Source organism: Aphelocoma coerulescens, chromosome 6 (assembly GCF_041296385.1).
Source record: "Aphelocoma coerulescens isolate FSJ_1873_10779 chromosome 6, UR_Acoe_1.0, whole genome shotgun sequence".
Lineage (NCBI taxonomy): Eukaryota > Metazoa > Chordata > Aves > Passeriformes > Corvidae > Aphelocoma > Aphelocoma coerulescens.
This window is the reverse complement of record NC_091020.1, coordinates 36,514,919-36,532,802: the sequence shown is the minus strand read 5'-3', so window position 1 is coordinate 36,532,802 and position 17,884 is coordinate 36,514,919. Positions and strand designations below refer to the sequence as shown.

General features: G+C 55.4%; 2 protein-coding genes across 2 annotated transcripts in view; one reads left to right on the top strand and one right to left on the bottom strand.

The window, feature by feature from the left end:
- The window catches only part of STK32C (serine/threonine kinase 32C), a 69,205-nt gene extending 67,613 nt beyond the window's left edge, over positions 1–1,592 (top strand). The window contains exon 12 of the mRNA XM_069020326.1: positions 67–1,592. Coding sequence (XP_068876427.1) covers positions 67–256 — 190 coding nt within the window. The 3' untranslated portion in view covers positions 257–1,592. The remainder of the gene's footprint in view (positions 1–66) is intronic.
- A 2,971-nt stretch (positions 1,593–4,563) lies between these two features.
- DPYSL4 (dihydropyrimidinase like 4) lies at positions 4,564–17,033 on the bottom strand. The gene is made up of 14 exons (XM_069020486.1): positions 16,955–17,033; positions 15,153–15,241; positions 14,688–14,872; positions 13,726–13,890; positions 12,287–12,348; positions 12,115–12,195; positions 10,553–10,621; positions 10,347–10,467; positions 9,544–9,700; positions 9,187–9,328; positions 7,999–8,169; positions 7,156–7,335; positions 5,998–6,169; positions 4,564–5,399 (listed from the first exon to the last, which is right to left on the bottom strand). The coding sequence occupies exons 1-14, from the start codon at positions 16,991–16,993 to the stop codon at positions 5,308–5,310; spliced, it is 1,725 nt and encodes a 574-aa protein (XP_068876587.1). The 5' UTR covers positions 16,994–17,033; the 3' UTR covers positions 4,564–5,307.
- Positions 17,034–17,884: the final 851 nt, after the last annotated feature.

Here is a 17,884-nt window from a genome sequence, read left to right as displayed (position 1 = left end):
GGTGACTCACTTCTGAAACTGAGTTTTCTCAGCCCAAACCCTCTCCGTCATCTGTTCCCCTTGCAGCACCCCTCTTCTTCAGTGCATTGTGCAAAACAGCTCAGCGGCACCCAGCAGAAACCAGGAGAGCTTCTGGGGGGATGCCTGGGAATGGCTCCTTCCCAGGGGAAGCACTCTGGGCAGATCCTGGCTGCCTGGGAAAGCAGCTCTGGACTCCAGCACTGCAGCTCCAGGGCTGTGCTGGGGACATTGCTGAACCTGAATCCCCGAGAACAGCACCAGGACACAGAGCTCTGGGCTCATTGTGCTGAGTGGGAGAGACGCTGTGAACACATCACTGAAGCACTTGGTTTTGATCTTAAATAATATTTGGGCATAACCTCACCAGAGCCTGTCGGAGCCAGGCTTTCACTGACACCTGTTTGCACTCAGTCCCTGGAGAAGAAATGGCAAGAAAAGAGCAACTGGAAAAGGGACAAATGATGGGAAAGAGCTCTGTGTTGTTTTCATTGTCAGAAGCCCTGTGCTGGGTTTCAGTGCTCTGGGGCCTCCTGTCCCCCCTGTGCCCCACTCTGGGCCCCTCTTGTGTCCCCATTGCCGTGTCCCTGTAATGAGCCTGTGCCCACTGCGCCGGGCTCGCTCCTGTTGGCCCTGCACATCTTTGTGGCTCCTGCCAGCGTGTCCCATGTCTGGCTCACCCCATCCACAATGGAGTCCTGGGCATTTGATCCTCTCTCCTCCCTGTGCCACTCCCGTGGGTGTTCCCTGTCCCTGACCGATGGCACAGGCTGGGGTGGGGATGGGGAGAAAGGTGTGGGGGCATGGCAGGGTTGTGGTGCCCATGTTGGTGCCCATGTTGGTGCCCATGTTGGTGCCGTCGTTTTGGCTGAGCCCTGGCTACTGCTGCTGAGCAAACCTCACAGTGAAGTTGTGGCAGAGCCCCGGTCCCAAATCCCAGCTGGGAGGATGTCACTAGCAGCTCTGGGTTACACCTCCACGACAGCCAGAACACAGGAATTTTCTGTACATAAATATTTAAATACCTGTATTTTTTTGTATGACAGATTTATACAGTGTGTGCCATTATCTGCTGTGAAAAGTCTACAGCACCTATAAATTATTCTCCTTTAATCACTTGCCATGAGATTGTTTTCTTATCTCTGTTGTGTTACTCTGCATATTTTTAAGTGTTTGCATTGAATTCCACAGCCTTCACTGGGAATTTTGTGCAGAAGACAAATGCCATGTCAGGTCCTGATGTTTCTTCTGTTGCCAATTCTCTAATACTCCAGAGCTTGCCAAAAAGAGTCTAAGAGTAATAAGATAATAGTAAAAATGCCAGTAACATGGACTTGACCCTGGACAGTGCTGAAATCCTGCTGCCTTGGGAGGGTATTTTTAAAAATTATTTCAGTGCAGATATATGTAAATATATCTTTGTATTTTATGTTAATACATTCCTGTAATTTTCTTGCATGATAATTTTACCACGTCACAGAATATTTAAGTTATGACAAGGTTGTGTTTTTGCAGATACTGCCGGAAGCCATTGCACATGTGGAGTAATAAATGTGTATTTTTAACATTGCCAAGGATTTGGTGTCATTTCCAGGGTATTGAGCTGTAGATGCATGAAACCACGGAAGCATCCAAATGCTGGAATTCTGGGACCCAGCCGGACTCTGGGCTGGTGGGATGCTCCCAGGTACTGCAGAGCCGTGTGGGACGAGAGCTGCGGGACACTGCCATGAAGTGCCTCAGAAACAGGGAGAGCAGAAAAGGGGAGCAGCTGGCACCAGGCGCTTCCGTGTCCCGTTTGCAGCGCCAGCCGCTGTCGGCAATTCCCTAGGGAGGCTGTACCTGTGCACGGCGGGGCTGCGGGCTCTGGTGGGGACCAGAGCCCCAGGCATGGCCACGGGCCTGGGACAGCTCTGCCCGCACCGGGCCCCGCTGCCATCGGTGCTGGGGCTGGTGGCCGGGCTGGGAGCACCAGGGTGAGGCAGAGGTGGGAGGGGAGGGCGGCAGGATCCCAACCTCGCTGTGACAAGCAGGGCACAACAGCCACGGCTCACAGGGATTTGGTATTTCCTCACACAGCCCTGGATTTTGCATCTTAACCTCAATAAAAGCAGCCCCTGGAAGTGTCAGGAGATCTCTGCTTTTTCTCTTTGATCCCTCAGTGCAGGAATGATTTCTCTCGCTACAAAAGCTGCTCCTCACTTCAAAGGAGCCGTGAAGGCACGAGACGAATCGATGTGTGAGCCCGGACTGGTCCCGTCTGCGCAGCCCGGCGCCACCGCTGCGATGCCTCTGGGGCGGCATTCCCGGCTGTCCCCGAAGGACCGAGGGCACCCCCAGCCGGGTTGTTCACTACAGGGGGAAAAGGTGAAGGTCACAGAGTGAGGGCAGTTTCCCACACACAGCCCTGAAATACAGGGGAAGAAAAGCTGCGGGATGGAAACGCCCGCAGCAGCCGGGAGTGCTCAGTGCCTGCCTGCCCGTGCCCTTATCACTGTGCCTAAACCATGGGAACTGGAATTTGCTGGGGACAAACAGGGAACGACCCTCCCGGGCTCATCAACCAGCCTTGTCTTTCTTACCTGCTGTGATTGATCCTGCTGCTGATCAAAGTGCTGGATGTGAGGGAAATCACAGAACCACAGAATTCCAGAATGGTCTGCTTGAGAAGGGACATTAAAGCTTGTTCCTCCCTGCCATGGGCAGGGACACCTTCCACTGTCCCAGGCTGCTCCCAGCCCCACTGTCCAGCCTGGCCTTGGACACTGCCAGGGATCCAGGGACAGCCCCAGCTGCTCTGGGCATCCTGTGCCAGGGCCTGCCCACCCTGCCAGGGAACAATTCCTTCCCAATCTCCCATCTAACCCTGCCCTCTTTTTTATTTTGCATGGCAGTGGGAAGCCATGCAAAATAAAAATAAAGAAAAACGATGCAGTGAGCCTGGAAAGCCAGGGATAAGCACAGGGATAGTTCAGTGCCAGTCTGCCAGCTCATTTGCTCCCTTAGGAGTACTGCTATTCTGCAGGGAATCGAGGGGTCCATCCCCACTCCAGGCACAAGTGTGGGGACTTGGGGCTCCTCCATTGCAGCCACGGTGCTGCAGAGCTGGGAATGTGCTGGGAAGGGCATGGAGCGTCTCCTCAGTGTCCCTGACCCAGAGCCTGCAGGAAAGCTGTCCAAAGGAATTAGGGCCAGAGACCGTGTGGGTTCCATGGGGGTTTTTTCCCGGAGGCTCTGGCTCCATTAGCAGGCAGCTGTGGGACTCAGCTCAGCCTCTCCTGGCACCGGGAGAGCTGCAGAGATGCTGCTGGCTCTGATCCCTGCATTAGGAGAAGGCTGGGGCAGCTGTGCTGGTTCCAACAGTTCCCTGACAAAGGGAATAAATGCAAACCCTCCCTCCATCAGGGAAGGGCTGGCAGGGTTTGAGCCTTGGGCTGGCGCAGAGGGTGCAGGGACCTAAACCGGGTGATGGGGGAGAGGGAATGGTGTCTCTCCGGGTCCTCACCGGCCCAGGGGCCTGGTACAAACCAGGCCAGCTGTGGGAAAAGGGACATTTACAGCCCAGAGACCTCAGAACTTCCTTTGCTAAGTGTTTACAAGCTGAGGGTGTTGGGGTGTCCCTGTCACCCCATGGATGTTGGGGTGATGGGGAGGTCACTGCCATCAGACTGTGACTTCTATCTCTCCCATTCCTTATGGAGGTCCTACTGATGTAATTTAACCTCTATTCAGAAAGAAAAGAGATCATAGAATCATAAACAGTTTGGGTTGGAAAGACCCTTATCTCATTGCACCCCCTGCCATGGCAGGGACACCTTTCACTAGATGTTAATTGCTTCAGTGCAATTGCAGGGAAAATCAGAAAATCAACAAATGAAATTAAGTTAAAATTAAATATAAAACACCCAAACAAATGCATTGCCATATGCTTGATGCAGAAATTACTGCAGCATTAAGCTGTGAAATGTAGGTCATATCAGATAATAAAAAAAAATAATTCAACAAAAAATTAAATCCCTCCCTGGTTTACATTTGTGGGTTCATTCCTAATTCATGGATTTGTGTATCTGGAGCTGCCATATGTGTTGTTCCAGCTCCCACTCACAAATCAGATCCCTGCTTGTGCCACCACAACCCGTTCCCTTTCTCATGCCTGGCTCAGACAGAGCTGGAGACTGAAGTCCAGCAGTGCCCAAGGGAAATTCGATGTCTCACGGATGCATCACAACATCTCACCAGCCCTGGGACCAGCGTGGGCCTAGTGGGAAACCAGCCCCCACCCCTGGGGTTGTGGGTTTATCTGCAAACCAAGCGGCTCCGGGGGCAGGCACGGCCCCGAGCACGGCTGAGGAGAAGGGTGGGATTCTGCCCACACCATGGATGATGAGGCTCCCCCCGCTCCAAGGGGAGCACAGTAACCTGCAAGTCAGGATGGGATTGTACAAGCCTCACCCAGAAAAGCTCAAGAAAACAACAAAATGGACTCGGGTGGATCAACCACTTCCACCATTTTGTGGTTTCCAACCAAGTTTATTCCAAGCAAGGAGTAGACAGGAATGGAAAGCCATTCCTGGAGGTACATGCATGGCTCTATGGCCAGAGGTTCACTCTATGTACACACCTTTAAATATAATAACTGGGCTATAATAATCTTTATAAAAAAGTGTGTCGCACGCACCCGGCCTCCAAACGAGCCCTGGTATTGGGTATTGGACTCACACTCGGTTCTTGAAAAACTGTATAAATAATCTTTAAAAAACAAGGCTGACACCGGCCCAGGGCATGGCCGGGTCCTGGAGAGCCAGCACCACTCTGCCCCAGGACACGGGGCTGCACCCGCCCCTGAGCTGTGACCACCGAGGGACAGACACGGTGACGGTGGCTCCAGGAGCACAGCCAGGGCAGAGGCCACTGACTGGAAACCGTGGAAGTGCTCATTGGCTGGAAGTCCTTTGATGTGAGCGGGCAGTGGGTGCTGCTGGAAAAGAGCGTGATCCAGCCCGGATGTGCCTTCATTCCCGCCCCGGCCCCCAGCCGGCCCGGCTGACCCCGCAGCCCTGGGTACGTCGCGGTGCCGCATGCACAGGGAAGGGCTTTCCAAGCAGCTAGTGGAGGAACACTGACAGAGAATCCAAGCTGGGAGCGCTACCTCAGGGATCACTCTACTTTCTACCTACGAGGGAAGGGCTGGCACAGCTGACAAGCGCTCGCTCGCTTGTCCTCCTGCACGGAGAGCGGCCCGCTGGCCCCTTCCCAGCAGGGCCCGGCGGGGACAGCGTCAGGACAGCGTCAGGACAGCGAGGTGATGTTGGACCTCCCGCCCGGCGGGGCCATGATCTTCTGCGCTGTGCGCCGGGCAATGTGGTCGTCTGCCTGCGACCCTGGGGGAGAGCAGAGAGCGGGGCAGTCCCACTGCTTTAAACGCTCCAACCATAAAACAATTCCTCAGGGGGAAATACTAATAATTTCATTATATGTCATTTTGGACACTCTACTAACATAGCCCAGTTTGGAATGGCTGTATTTGCCTGAACGTCTTCATTTTTCATTGCTTCTTTCTGGAAAATGTTATAAATGGCTTTCCTATAAATAAATTTTGTGTATAATAAAATGTGGGGCCTTGTGACATTTATCAAACAATATGGGACCCATCCGATCCAACCAGCTAAAAAGCCACTACGGAAGTCATTTTAGGGCAGAGCATTGGCTTTCCAAGGTCCTGACAGCTGCTGGGCAGGTTTCTGCAGAATGAATGCTGCTGAATCACTGCCTGCTCTGGCTCCTGGAAACAGAGCCCCCAACAGGCTTTGTGCACGGACAGAAACACTGTAGAACCTTCTAGAGCTTTCTGTGCTGCACTTGGTCCTTTGGCTGCTGCCACAGGACAAACTGCTTTATTACTGAGCAAAAACGAAGTTTCTGCTGCTCAGCCTTGCCCGGACACTCACCCCGCCCCGCCCCCGTTCTGGGCCCACGTACCGGACAGGCTGAAGCCCGACTGGTGCAGGTTGCGCACGGGCAGGGCCGCGGCTTTGCCGGCGCCGGGCGCGATTCGCGGTGCCGCGCTGGGCGCCACGGCCTTGACACTCGCTGGCACCTCATGGACCGGCCCGTCGTACATCCCCCGGGGCACGCCGTGCACCTCGGCCAGCTGCGGGGAGCAGAGGGTCAGGCACGGTGCGGGACGGGCGACAGGGCGAGGGGGAACGGCTTCCAGCTGTGCCAGGGGAGATTCGGGCTGGATACAGGGAACATTTCTTCATAGAAAGGGCTGCCCAGCCCTGGCCCAGCTGCCCAGGGCAGGGGTGAGTCCCCATCCCTGGAGGGATCTCAAAGCCATGTGGATGTGGCACCTGGGGACATGGGTCAGTGTGGCCTTGGCAGTGCTGGGAATGGTTGGAATCGATGGTCTTAAAAGGACTTTCAACCTGGCCTTGGACACCAGCAGGGATGGAGCATCTACAGCTTCTCTGGGTCCCATCATCCCCCTGCAGGGAGCTGGCACATCCCCATCCTGCCCTCCAGGCACCCCAGGCACCCTGAGGCACACCAGAGTCCTGGCTCCTGCCTCTGCAGTTAACTTGGGTTACTGATTCCTGCTGTGCCTTTGTGTAGGATGCAGAGTTACAGTGTCTGCAATAGCACAGGGAAAAGGGAAGGAGGACAGAGCTGTTAAGAAGCTCTTTACATATTTGCATGTCTTTGTGTCTCTTTAAAAAGCTATGCCAGCACACAGGAGGATTTATCTTGCTGTATTTCCAGTACCTATGGGACGTCAACCCCTCACCCTCCAAGGGCTGTAGAGCAGGCACTGGGAATACAGCAACAGAAACTTCTCCAGCACAGACAGGAGAGGAATTCCTCACTCTACTTCAATACAAACCAAAAAAACCTTTTGCTAGAAGCCATATTTATGCTTTGTAACATTATAATGGGCTAATAAAACTGTCATTATTAGCTCTAATACTAAGAATTCTTGATTGAGGTGCCAGGCAGTTACACGACAACACACAGAAAGAAATAGCATTAATAATATTCCTGCTGCTGTTGCAGGTTTGCCATCCCAGCAGCCCCAAATTCACTAAAGCAGAGACACTGTGATCAAAACAGGATTATGGCAAATAAAACTCTCCTTACCCTGTTTCTTGCCTTTATCCTTTTATAAACAAAGTCAGGGAATGTCTTCCTAGGAATGAAGCGACCTGAGCCCTGGGTGACACACAGATTTCCATCTTCAAGGACAACTCTTCCCTGACTTATGACCACGGTTGGGACCCCGTGGCACTCGGTGCCTTCAAATATGTTGTACTCCACGTTCTGGAAAAAGCAAACCCTGATATTCAGAGCCTGTAGGATTTAAAAAAAGGCCAACAATGCCCCCCATTTTTGTACACTGCTCCTCATGCACCATAAGTCAGAACTAATTAACGCCTCATATTTCAAATAACAAGATTCCAGTGGGAAGCAAACTGGAGTGGAGAAAATAAACCCTAAAAACCATCATATTAAACTACAGCAGTAATTTTATACTTTATATTAAATTGTATTTATATTATTATATTATTTATATAGTCTTTATAGAATATTTAAATTATATACTATATTAATACCATTATATATTAAATTATAGAAATAGTTTAATACAAATTAAACTATAACTAATACACATTACAGTTTAGCAATAGTTCAATACTTAAGTGCAGCACTTGCATTTTTCTAGTCCACAGCAAATACATTGACCTTAAGATTTCCATACCAGCTGCCGACTGTTTTGGGGTGGTCACTCAGTACCAATCCCACCCTTTACAGCAACAAAAGGGTATTTTCCTTGTATTTTTAAAAGCAAATGCAAGGTCACTTAACCCACACAGACAACTCCTCCCCTGCTGAATGATTTGATTGATAAGGACATGCATTGCTTTCCAGATCTCTTCTGACTCTGAAACCAGCTCCAGAAAATGATTTTTTAAAATATTTTACCAAATTGTGGGTTTTTGCTGAGATGATTTTCGTAGCCTTGGGGTTCCACACCACCAGGTCTGCGTCGGCGCCCACAGCCACGCGCCCCTTCCTGGGGTAGCAGTTGAAGATCTTGGCAGCGTTGGTGCTGGTCACCGCTACGAAATCGTTCTCATCCATCTTCCCGGGGACCTGGGGCGGAGAGGGGAGGGAGCATCACAGATGGACACAGCTCCATAGCGGGCACGGTCCCTCCCTGTGGCCAGACCTGTGCTGTCCCACTGGCAGGAGCGGCCAGACACACCTCTGTGCCCATGTGGGGTGAGGGCCTGCACTGCCACCGGGCTGCGGTACAGGGGAACGGGGATGGGGGCCTGAACCTTGTCCCTGTGGGCTAAAGGATATGAGAGACAGGTTTTATTTTCCTTTGACTCCAAAGCTTCAAGTCTCTCATAAACAAGACCTTCACTGGTTGGCTCCAACTCCTGTACAGGCATCTCAGGGTCAATGAAGAGGGTTAAGCTCAGTGAAGAAAGACTGGAAGTGAACCTACACAAGTGCTATTTATCATCTTCATTTGCCATCTTAAGAAAAAATCTATTTCTCTTTGAACAAAGCCCAAGAGAGCCTAAGAGAGGTTTCAGCATGGCTCGGCTCCCAAGCTCCTGCAGTCTGCACAGGGACATCTGCTCTGTGGGATGCAGGATAGAGCTCCCCAGGGATGCTGCCAACAGGGAAGTGTGCACTGGGGTGCCAGGGCACAGACTGATCCCACCCTCAGATCAGAGCCCTGCTGCCTGGCAGACACTGAGGTGACACAGAGACTTGTCCCACTGGTGGGGCCGGGGGTGAGCAGGCAGTGGGAAGTATGGCCACGGTCACATCCCACAAGAGAGACACCCTCTCCCCATCCTCGTCCCAGGTGAGCACGAGGGGATGGGAACACCTCATCACCCTCGGGAAAAAGTGCTGGAGAGACTCCCTGGTGACTGTGAGCGAGAGAGGAGGGTGGTCCCTACACAGCAGCCTTTGAAGACACTGGGAAAGCATTTGTGTGTCTCAGTCTCTTGTTAGCAGCTCTCTGAAGCTGCAGCAGTGTCTAGACAGTGTCACCTCTCTGGCTTGTCTGAATTAACGAGGCTGTGACAGCCTCGAGCACAGGCACAGCTCACGTGTGCTCCCATCCAGCTCCACCACTGCAGCACCTACCACACACTTCTCCCAGACCACGGACATCCGCTCCTCGATGCCGTTGGTGCCCTCGGGGATGAGGGTGAAGTTGTCCTTGCCCACGGCCTTCTGCGCGGTGGTGAAGGTGCAGTGGGCGCTGCCAGTGACCTGCAGGTCCCCGCTGGGGAAGGACAGGGCAGGGGTCAGGGAGGGGGGTACTGACGGCACCCCCAGGCCAGCAAAGCCCCCCTTGCTGGGCAGACCACGGGGGCACCAACGGCTCGCGGGCTTAGGGCCCCACAGGCCACGTTGGTGCTGCAAATGGCATCCGGGTGGGTGTGGGCGGGATGCAGACAGGGCAGGTGTGCTCAGGTGCCTGTGTGACACGGGGCCCACCTGGACAGCAGAGTGCTGAGGTGATCCGGCGTGCTGGGGTCGGGGCTGATGGGGGGGGATGTGACAAAGGCAGCGGCTTTGGCCCAGTTCTTGCTCCAGTAGTGGGACCCGTCGGTGCCCAGGCTGGCGGTGATGGGCTCCCCGTACACCACGGTGCCTGCGGAGCAAGCCGGGAATGAGGGCAGCAGGGACAGACACGGCACCGCCGCAACCACACACGACAGTTTCACTTCGTTCAGCGTTCCCAGCCCTTCAGATTCTCCTTAATCCTTTAGATTATCTCAGATGAGTGGGAGACACTGCCAAAGCAAGTTCTGGATCTGTTTGTTATCTCCTGACACCAGACACACATTCCTACAAGCCATCATGCCTTCCTTTAAACCAAACCTGTGTCTGTCTGGCAGCACCCAGGCTGGGGGAAGCGGTGACTGTGCTACCCCTTCCATCCTGCTCCCCACAAGACTGATCCCAGCCCTTCCCACTCCACCCCCAGCCAGAATTTGGAGATTGCTCCACATCTGTTTTTCATTCAGTTCGCACATGGATCACGAGTGGATTATTTCCCGTTTCTCAGCTGTGTCTGCCGAGGTGCAGGTGTCAGAGTTTCCAGCACATCCCCTCCAATCCTCCCAGCTCCAAGCAATTAGCTCCAGCACCCCTGCCATGAAAACCAGCATGAGCCTCAGTGCCCTCAGAGTGTGGGGGAGCTCAGAAGATAAGGACATCTCAGACCTCACCGCTAGAATGAGAATCCTGGCTGGATTTAGAGGCTCAGTTATTGTCTGCGCAGGCCAGCGCGTTACCTTTCCTCTTCGCCTGAGCCAGGACGTCTGCGGCGCCCCTGCTCATGACCTTGGTGACATAGAGGGGGCAGTTGGCCTGCCTGGCGATGGTGATGGCACGGAACACGGCCTCCGCCTCCACCTGCGGGCACAAGAACACGGCACAGGTGTCCCAGCCCCTCTGCACGGTGGGGCCCAGAGCTCGGCGCGAGGGCTGGCGGCGTTACCTCCTCAGGGCGGCTGAGGACGTGCCCCTCCGGCCCCGTAATCCCCAGCTCCAGCAGCCTCTTCTGCTCCTGGGTGGGCAAGGAGGAAGGAGAGAGCAGTCAGTGACGGGCACAGCCTGCCTGGAGCACCCTTTGCGGGGACACAGCACCGTTTGTCCAGAGCCACCCGAGGGCTGGGGACAATTCATGAACCCACCTGAGCAGTACCACGAGTCCCTGGGACCCCCCCTCACTGCGGGGCCACTTCCCAAGGACCTATCCTGTGCTGCAGAAATGCTCCTGAGTGGGAGCTGCTGTGTCCCAACAGTCCCTCTGGACCTTCCCAGCCCTCAAACCCACGGATCTGGAGGAGGGCACTCAAACCCATCACAGCTCATCCCCAGGCTGCCCCAGCCCTGGTGCATGGCTACAGCAAGGGAGAGGGGTTCCCACCACCTGAGCCTGCTGGAGCTGCTCAGGAGCCCCTGGAGGAGGCAGGGATGGGCACAAGGATGTGAGACTGTCACTGGGGTGCAACAAGTGCCACCTCTCCTGAACATTTCTGTCCCTTTGCACTTTGCCATGTGGCAGAGGAAAGGGAACCCGTGGTGACAGATGCTGAGATGAGCTCTGGGACGTCCAAGGTCACTCATGTGGCACCTGAATGCAGATGTCCAGCACACACCTCACCCTGTCCTCTCTGTGCTGCTCTGTATCATGTAACCTCCCAGTCAGCTGGCACTAATGCAAGGATGTTATCCAACACCACGGAGCAGATCCCACAGGATCCTTTAAAGGACCTTGCTCTTAGAGGATGCTTATTTGTCTGTATTCTTGTCACAGATCTCCTCCAAGTTTGTCCCCAGAGCTCAAGTGTCACCACATTGGCAGCTTACAGAAACACTGCTGCAGCTATGAGCTGCCTGGGGTCACGTTATTATCCACAGCCTGAGGAACAGGTTTCTAGATAAAATCCCAGGAGGTGGGAATTAGCCTCTATCCTGTTTGTTCAAATAAACCCATTTGAAGGATTGGCTCTGGCTTTCAGTTTAGCCTTCCTCCCACACCAGACTGAACACTGGCGTGACCATGAGCTAAAGGAACTGCCAATCTAACTCCACCTTGTGCATCTGACTGAGGCTGGAGCCAAGACTGTCTTTTCTACAGGTAAAAAGGAAAAATAAGGCCCATGAGCAGAGGCTTTGACACCAAGGAAATGCTGATGGTGGAGTTAAACACGTCATGGATATTACTGTAAAAGCCTCCAACCTCCAGCTTTTCTCAAGTACCCCAGACTCCTACACAAGACAGCTAATGGGATAAAGCATCACTTAAGGCAGTCAGTCATCCCTTAGGAACCCCCACAGTGCTTTTTGGGAAGATCCATGAGGACCCTGATGATTCCACAGGACACTGATCCTCCTGCACGTTACCCTGCCTGCACATGCTGCTGCACAGGGTCCCATGAGCCCCCTCCCTCCAAAGCTTTGGGACACCAGCTTCCCCTGCAGGGGCAGGGGCAGGGATTCTCCTCCCCGAGGGCCCTGGTCACCCTTGGGTTTCAGTGGACACAAGCACGGCACCTCCTCGATGATGTCCCCATTCTCCGCGTGCACTTGGGCGATGGCCCCCAGGTCCCGGAGGATGCAGAAGATCTCGTACATCTGCCAAGACACAGCAGGTCCCCAGCGTCAGCCCCACCACCACCCACGCTCAGGGTGAGGCTGTGGCTTTCCCTGCATGCTGGTGTCCTACCTGGCCATCAGTGCACTGCAGCTTGTCCTTGTAAGCCATGAACACCAGGAAGGAGTTCACACCTTGAAAAAAGAAAATGACACGTGTGGCTTTGTCCATCTGAGAACTCACTGCCCTCATGTGGGCTGGGCAGGGGTGGTTGAACCAGGGGGTTGTGCTGGTGAGGGTTAGACTGTAAGCAAAGCAAAGCCAAGGGCTGATGTGAGGAATGTCCCCACAAGCACTGACCCCAAAGCTTGGGAGTTGTGAATGACAATAAACCCCTACTTTTTGGTGCACCTGAACCAAAAAAAGAAACCCCTGTGGTCCATGTCTGGGTTTAGGTACCCTTGGTGACTGGCTCCAAATGCACACTCAGCTGCCTCACTCCCAGGCTGGTTTTCCTCCAGTGGTGGCTTCAGTCTATGGTTTATCCTCAGATTTGGACAAGCGCCTGGAGGGACAGGACACAGGGAATGGCTTCCCAGTGCCAGAGGGCAGGGCTGGATGGGAGACTGGGAAGGAATTGTTCCCTGGGAGGGTGGGCAGGCCCTGGCACAGGGTGCCCAGAGCAGCTGGGGCTGCCCCTGGATCCCTGGCAGTGCCCAAGGCCAGGCTGGACATTGGGGCTGGGAGCAGCCTGGGACAGTGGGAGGTGTCCCTGCCTGTGGCAGGGGTGGAATGGGATGAGGTCCTTTCCAATCCAAACCAGTCTGTGATTCTGTGAATTGCTGCTGTATTTTATACAGATAGAGGCAATAAGCAATACTGATCAAATTACAACTGTATTTCATGTGTTCCAAGGAATAGCTCCATTACTTCAGCCACTCTGCATTTTAATAGGAAATTCACTGCAAATTTCTATGGTAATTGGCCAATTAAACCCTTGCTTGCAAGACTACAGATTACACTGAAGACACTTAGCTCTGCATTAGCATATCTGAAGGAAAACGTAGTTCCAAACATGGCAATAGGTATTAATGAATGCATGAATCCCTGCTGCTGGTCTACTTTCCTGCTTTCCAGCCAGCCACATCCTGCGGATACCTCAGGATGCACAGGAATTACAGGCACAACGGAATCTCTACTGAATGCTTAAAGCTGAGTTTTCTTCCATAAGCCCTGTCTTGGAGGTTCTTATTTAAATGTATTTTTGTATATCCGGCAGCTCATGTCAGGGCGGCCAACCCTACTCCTTTAGTTTCCAAAATCCCCTTCCATGACCAGGCTGCCAATTGCCCAAAGGTGAGGGCACAGACCCCGATGTTATGGCAGGAACCTGGTGCCAGTGTCCCCATCCACAGCTCTCTCCTGGACGGCCAAGCACGGGGAGGCCCCAGCTCACAGGAAGGAGCGCGGTCCCTCTGCGGCGCGGGGTGCCGGGGGGGCAGCAGCGCCGTCCCCGCTCCCCCGGGGCCCTGCAGTGACCCCGACCCCGGCGGGGCTCCCTCTGCCCTTACCCTTGTCCTTGACCAGGGCCTCCAGCTCCTCCCTCAGGCTCTCGTGCCAGCGCGGGACGTCCACGCTCAGGCCGTAGTCGCAGCAGGCCTGGCCGTCGGCGCGGCCACGCCACTGCTCGTAGGCGGCCAGGAGGCCGCTCCCCGCGTCCGGGCACACGTGGTCAACTGCGGAGACACCGCGCGGCGTTAGGGACGGGCAGGACACTCCCGGGCACCGAGCCCGGGCTAGAGACCTGCTGCTGTGGGAACAGACGTCGCGGTGCCAGCTCATCTTGTAGTTCTGCTTAGAGACAGTGGACAAGGAATCTCCCAGAGAGAGTGATACAAATGGAACAAGCAAACCCCAAGTTATGGCTTTTTCATCTTTTTTTCAGCCAGCACAGCACTGTGAGTGGCTGGAGACAAACCTCACACTTCTGCTCGGGGGCATTTCCCATGGGCAGCACCCACTGCCCATCACTTCCCTCAGCTCTGCTCCCATTCCCTGCACTGGCTGTGGGCTCGGCAGGGAGCTGTGCCAGCACTCTTGAGACTGGTCCTGCAGCCACATACTACAGTGGTTCTTGGAAATGGAATAGGAACAAAACAGGGCAAAATTATTTTACATTAACACAAAAACTGAGCCTGTGCTTAAAGCCGACAAACTCAAAATACCCCCATACTTGTAAAGCTGTTAAAAACAAAAGGTGTTTAAAGTGTTCTTCTGTTTTGCTCTCTGATGAGGTGAGGCAGGAGCAGACACGTATTTTTAATAGACATGTATTTTTAATATCAGTGTGCAGCAAGGGACGGAGGTTCTGCATGGTACACAACACCTTCAGTTAGCCTTGTGATGCTTTGATTTCTCCCGCAGAAATTGACATTTCTGTGCTATGAAAGTAAATAAATATCCCTGCAGTGACTCAAGGCCTGGTGTATTATGCTAAAAAACTTAAAGCCTGTTGGAATGTGCTCCCTCTTACTGATCATGGTGGTGCCTCCTGCCAGCGCTGCCTTGGTGCCTTGGAAGAAGCCGTCGGCCGAGCTCATGCCCATGACGGGCGCCTGCAGCCGCGTGTGGACGTCGATGCCCCCCGGCATCACCAGCTGCCCGTAGGCATCGATGGTCCTCGTGCCACCGGGAACTATCAGGTTTTCTCCGATTTGTCTGGAAAGGAAATCAAGACCTCCTCTTAACTGGCAACAACTTTGAAGTGAGGATGCCCAAATAACCTCTGTTGCTCCTCCCCAGGCTGCCAGTGCTTTGCAAGTCTTTCCAGCTGCAGAACTACACCAGTGTAGCTCTTTCTTGACACTACTCTAGAATGCTGCCTTTGTTTTTCAAAAAGATCTCCAAGAAAAAAATGATGGGAAGGAACCTTGTTCAAATGCCAAGGCACTGTATCATTCTAAGAAATTACATTAGCAAATATAAATTTTTAACTTACTTTATTAAACCATCCTCCACATAAACGTCTGCATAAAATGACTGATCATCGTTGACAATTTTTCCTCCTTTGATTAGAAGTTGGTCACTCTAATGGGAAAAAAACCACAGTTTTTAAAAGATTCTTTTGTTTAGATTTCACTTGACTCATTTGGAGCTTTATTTAAATCTAGGATTAATATTTTCCCTCCAATCCCTCAAGTTCAGTGACTATCCAGACTATTCTACAACTACATTTGCAAGAGGAACATTATGAAATTGTCACTTGGATGAGCACAGGTCTCTGAAGCGTGGCAGGAGCCAGGGGTGCATCGCTGAGCCTGGCAGCCCTGGGTACCCCCAGCTCCAAGGGCTGAGCTGTGTTCCTGCCTCCTCCCTCGGCTCCGGCTAGCTCAGTGCATCTCATTAACCTGGTAATTTATTGCCATTCATTATCTGCGAGGCAGAGTCAGATAAAGCCTCGAGGACTTGCCTCACTTCAAAGCCAGACACTGGCACAGTTTTCAGATTTGCAGAATCTTTACCCAGAATCTTTAACTAGAAAATTTAAGAAGCAGCAGCACTGATGTCTATGTGGAGTTGCAGCCTAATTTCAGAGGATTCCTGTCCTGCTCTCTGGTGTTGCTTGAAAAATTATTTCCAGTGCTGAAGTGGGCAACACAAAGAGCACGGCCTGGGCACAAAACCAGCTAAGGGACGCCTGAGCACATGGCAGCACAGCCTGGAGATGCTGCACCACAAAGCGCCGGGTCCTGAGGCAGAACTGCCTAGAAACATTTTGGGGCTTGTTTAAAAGAGCATCGTTGGCATATAAAAGGAAAATTAAAGAATTGCATTCCTTTTTTTTTTTTTTTAACTGTCAAGGATTTATCGTGTCTTTGTTGTTTTCCCTTGTCCCATAACATCAATCAAAGGAAGCCTCAGTGTTGCTGCCCGACGGGAGAGCCTGACGGCCCTCCCCTTGTGGGGCCCATCTTCACCCCATCCCCATCCTTACCGCATCCTCATCCTCACTCCGTCCTCACCCTCATCCTCACCCCATCCCCAGCCCAGCTCCAGCCCCCCACACCCAGGGTCCGCTTCCGCAGCCCAGTAACGCGGCTGGTCCCAGGCTCCCGCACCCACCGGGATTTTCCCAAGGGAGTTCTGCCACGAGCCAGGAAAAGGAGAAAAACCAAAACACAAGGCATCGCAATCGAGGGATTTGTCCCGACTCCTGCTGGGAAGCGCTGGCGCCAGGAGGAGGGAATCCCCTCCCACGCAGCCCGGCCGGGGAGCTCCGGAGGGGGGGGGGGGGGGCAGCGCCGGGGGACCGGGGAGTGCGGGCGGGGACCCCCGGGCTGAGGCGGGGGAGCAGAACACGGCTGCGAGAGGCTCTCACACTCCCAAGCCCACCCCACGATAAAAGCGTTCCCGAAGCACATCTCCCGCCCCGGCGGCACAGGGAACCGGGGGCACGGCGGGGCAGCCCCGCGGCCGCGGTGCGGGGCGCGCCCGCCTTTGTCCCCCCGGGGCGGCCCCGGGACAAAGCGCTGGGACCGCCGGGCTCCGGCCGGGCCGCGCAACAAAGGAGAGGAGCGGGGAGGCTGCGCGGCGGGGACAGGGCAGGGGTTCGGCACCGCCGGGCACCGGCACCGCCGGGCGACCGCCCCGGGGGCGGGCAGGACCCCGCGGCGCTCCCCGGTGTGCGAGACCGCCCGCCCCGCTCCATCTCCGCCGGCCGGGGGGACCCCCGGCCCCCGGCGCGGCCCCAGCTCGCAGCCCCCGGGGTCCCGCAGCCCTCGCCCCGCAGGGAGCCCTCACCGTGGCGCGGGTCACGCTCTTCCTGCCCGGGTGCGACATCGCCGCCGCCTCCGCCGCGCGTCTGCGGGGCTGCCGCGCGTGCCCGCGCCCGCCGCCGCGCGTCCCCGCCTGCGTGCGCGCCCCCGCCCGCCCCGCCGCGCGCCCGGGGCCGCGGACAGAGACCATCCGGCGGGAGGCGAGCGGAGCCCGGGTGGCGGGGCTGGAGACAGTCCTGTCCCCCGAGAGAAAAGCGGCCGCTCGGCGCCCGCCGACCGTGCCCTCCTCAAACCCGCTCCGCAGGGATGGTCCCAGCGCCCGCTCCCGGCGCGGGGCTCCGCGGGGCTCCGCGGGCCGGCGGGACGGGACGGGACGGGACGGGACGGGACGGGACGGGAGGAGGACAGCCGGACAGGTCCCCGCTCGCCCTCCCGGAGCGGTCGCGGCCAGGCCGGCTCCGAGAGGCGCCCCGGGCCCTGTCCCGGCGCAGTCCCGTTACCTGCCCGCTGCCGTCGGGCAGCGCAGCCGGAGCGGCGGCTCTCGGGGGCGGCGCGGCCTCGGCGGGGCCGGGATCGGGGCCGAGGCCGGGGTCGGGGTCGGGGCTCGGTCCCGCGGCGGGGCTTGGTCCTCGGTGGGTGTCGCGGCGGTGCCCCCCGACGGGTGTCCCTGTTCCGGAGGCAGCGAGCGAGGCGAAGTTCAGCGTCTTGTTGTCGAAGGCATCCTCCACGCTGCAGAACATCCCGCCGCGCTTCTGCCGCGGCCGCGGGCTGCCCGCTCCCAGCCCCGCAAAGCAGGCGGGCAGAGCCTCCTCCTGCCGCCCCGACATGGGCCCGGGACCCCCTGCGCTCCCCGCGCCGCTGCCGCTGAGCTCCCGCAGCCGCTCGCCCTGGGGACGAGAGCCCAGCGCCGCGTTAAGAGCCGCCCAAGGACCCCCCGCCCCTCCCGGTGCCCATC

What these genes read in the sequence shown, in the direction of transcription:
- DPYSL4 (XM_069020486.1), bottom strand. Translation starts at nt 16,993, where the DNA reads ATGTCGCACCCGGGCAGGAAGAGCGTGACCCGCGCCACG. An exon ending in AGAGCGTGACCCGCGCCACG is followed by an intron (nt 15,242 to 16,954) that starts GTGAGGGCTCCC and finishes TTTTCCCATTAG; the next exon opens with AGTGACCAACTTCTAATCAA. An exon ending in GTGGAGGATGGTTTAATAAA is followed by an intron (nt 14,873 to 15,152) that starts GTAAGTTAAAAA and finishes TTTCCTTTCCAG; the next exon opens with ACAAATCGGAGAAAACCTGA.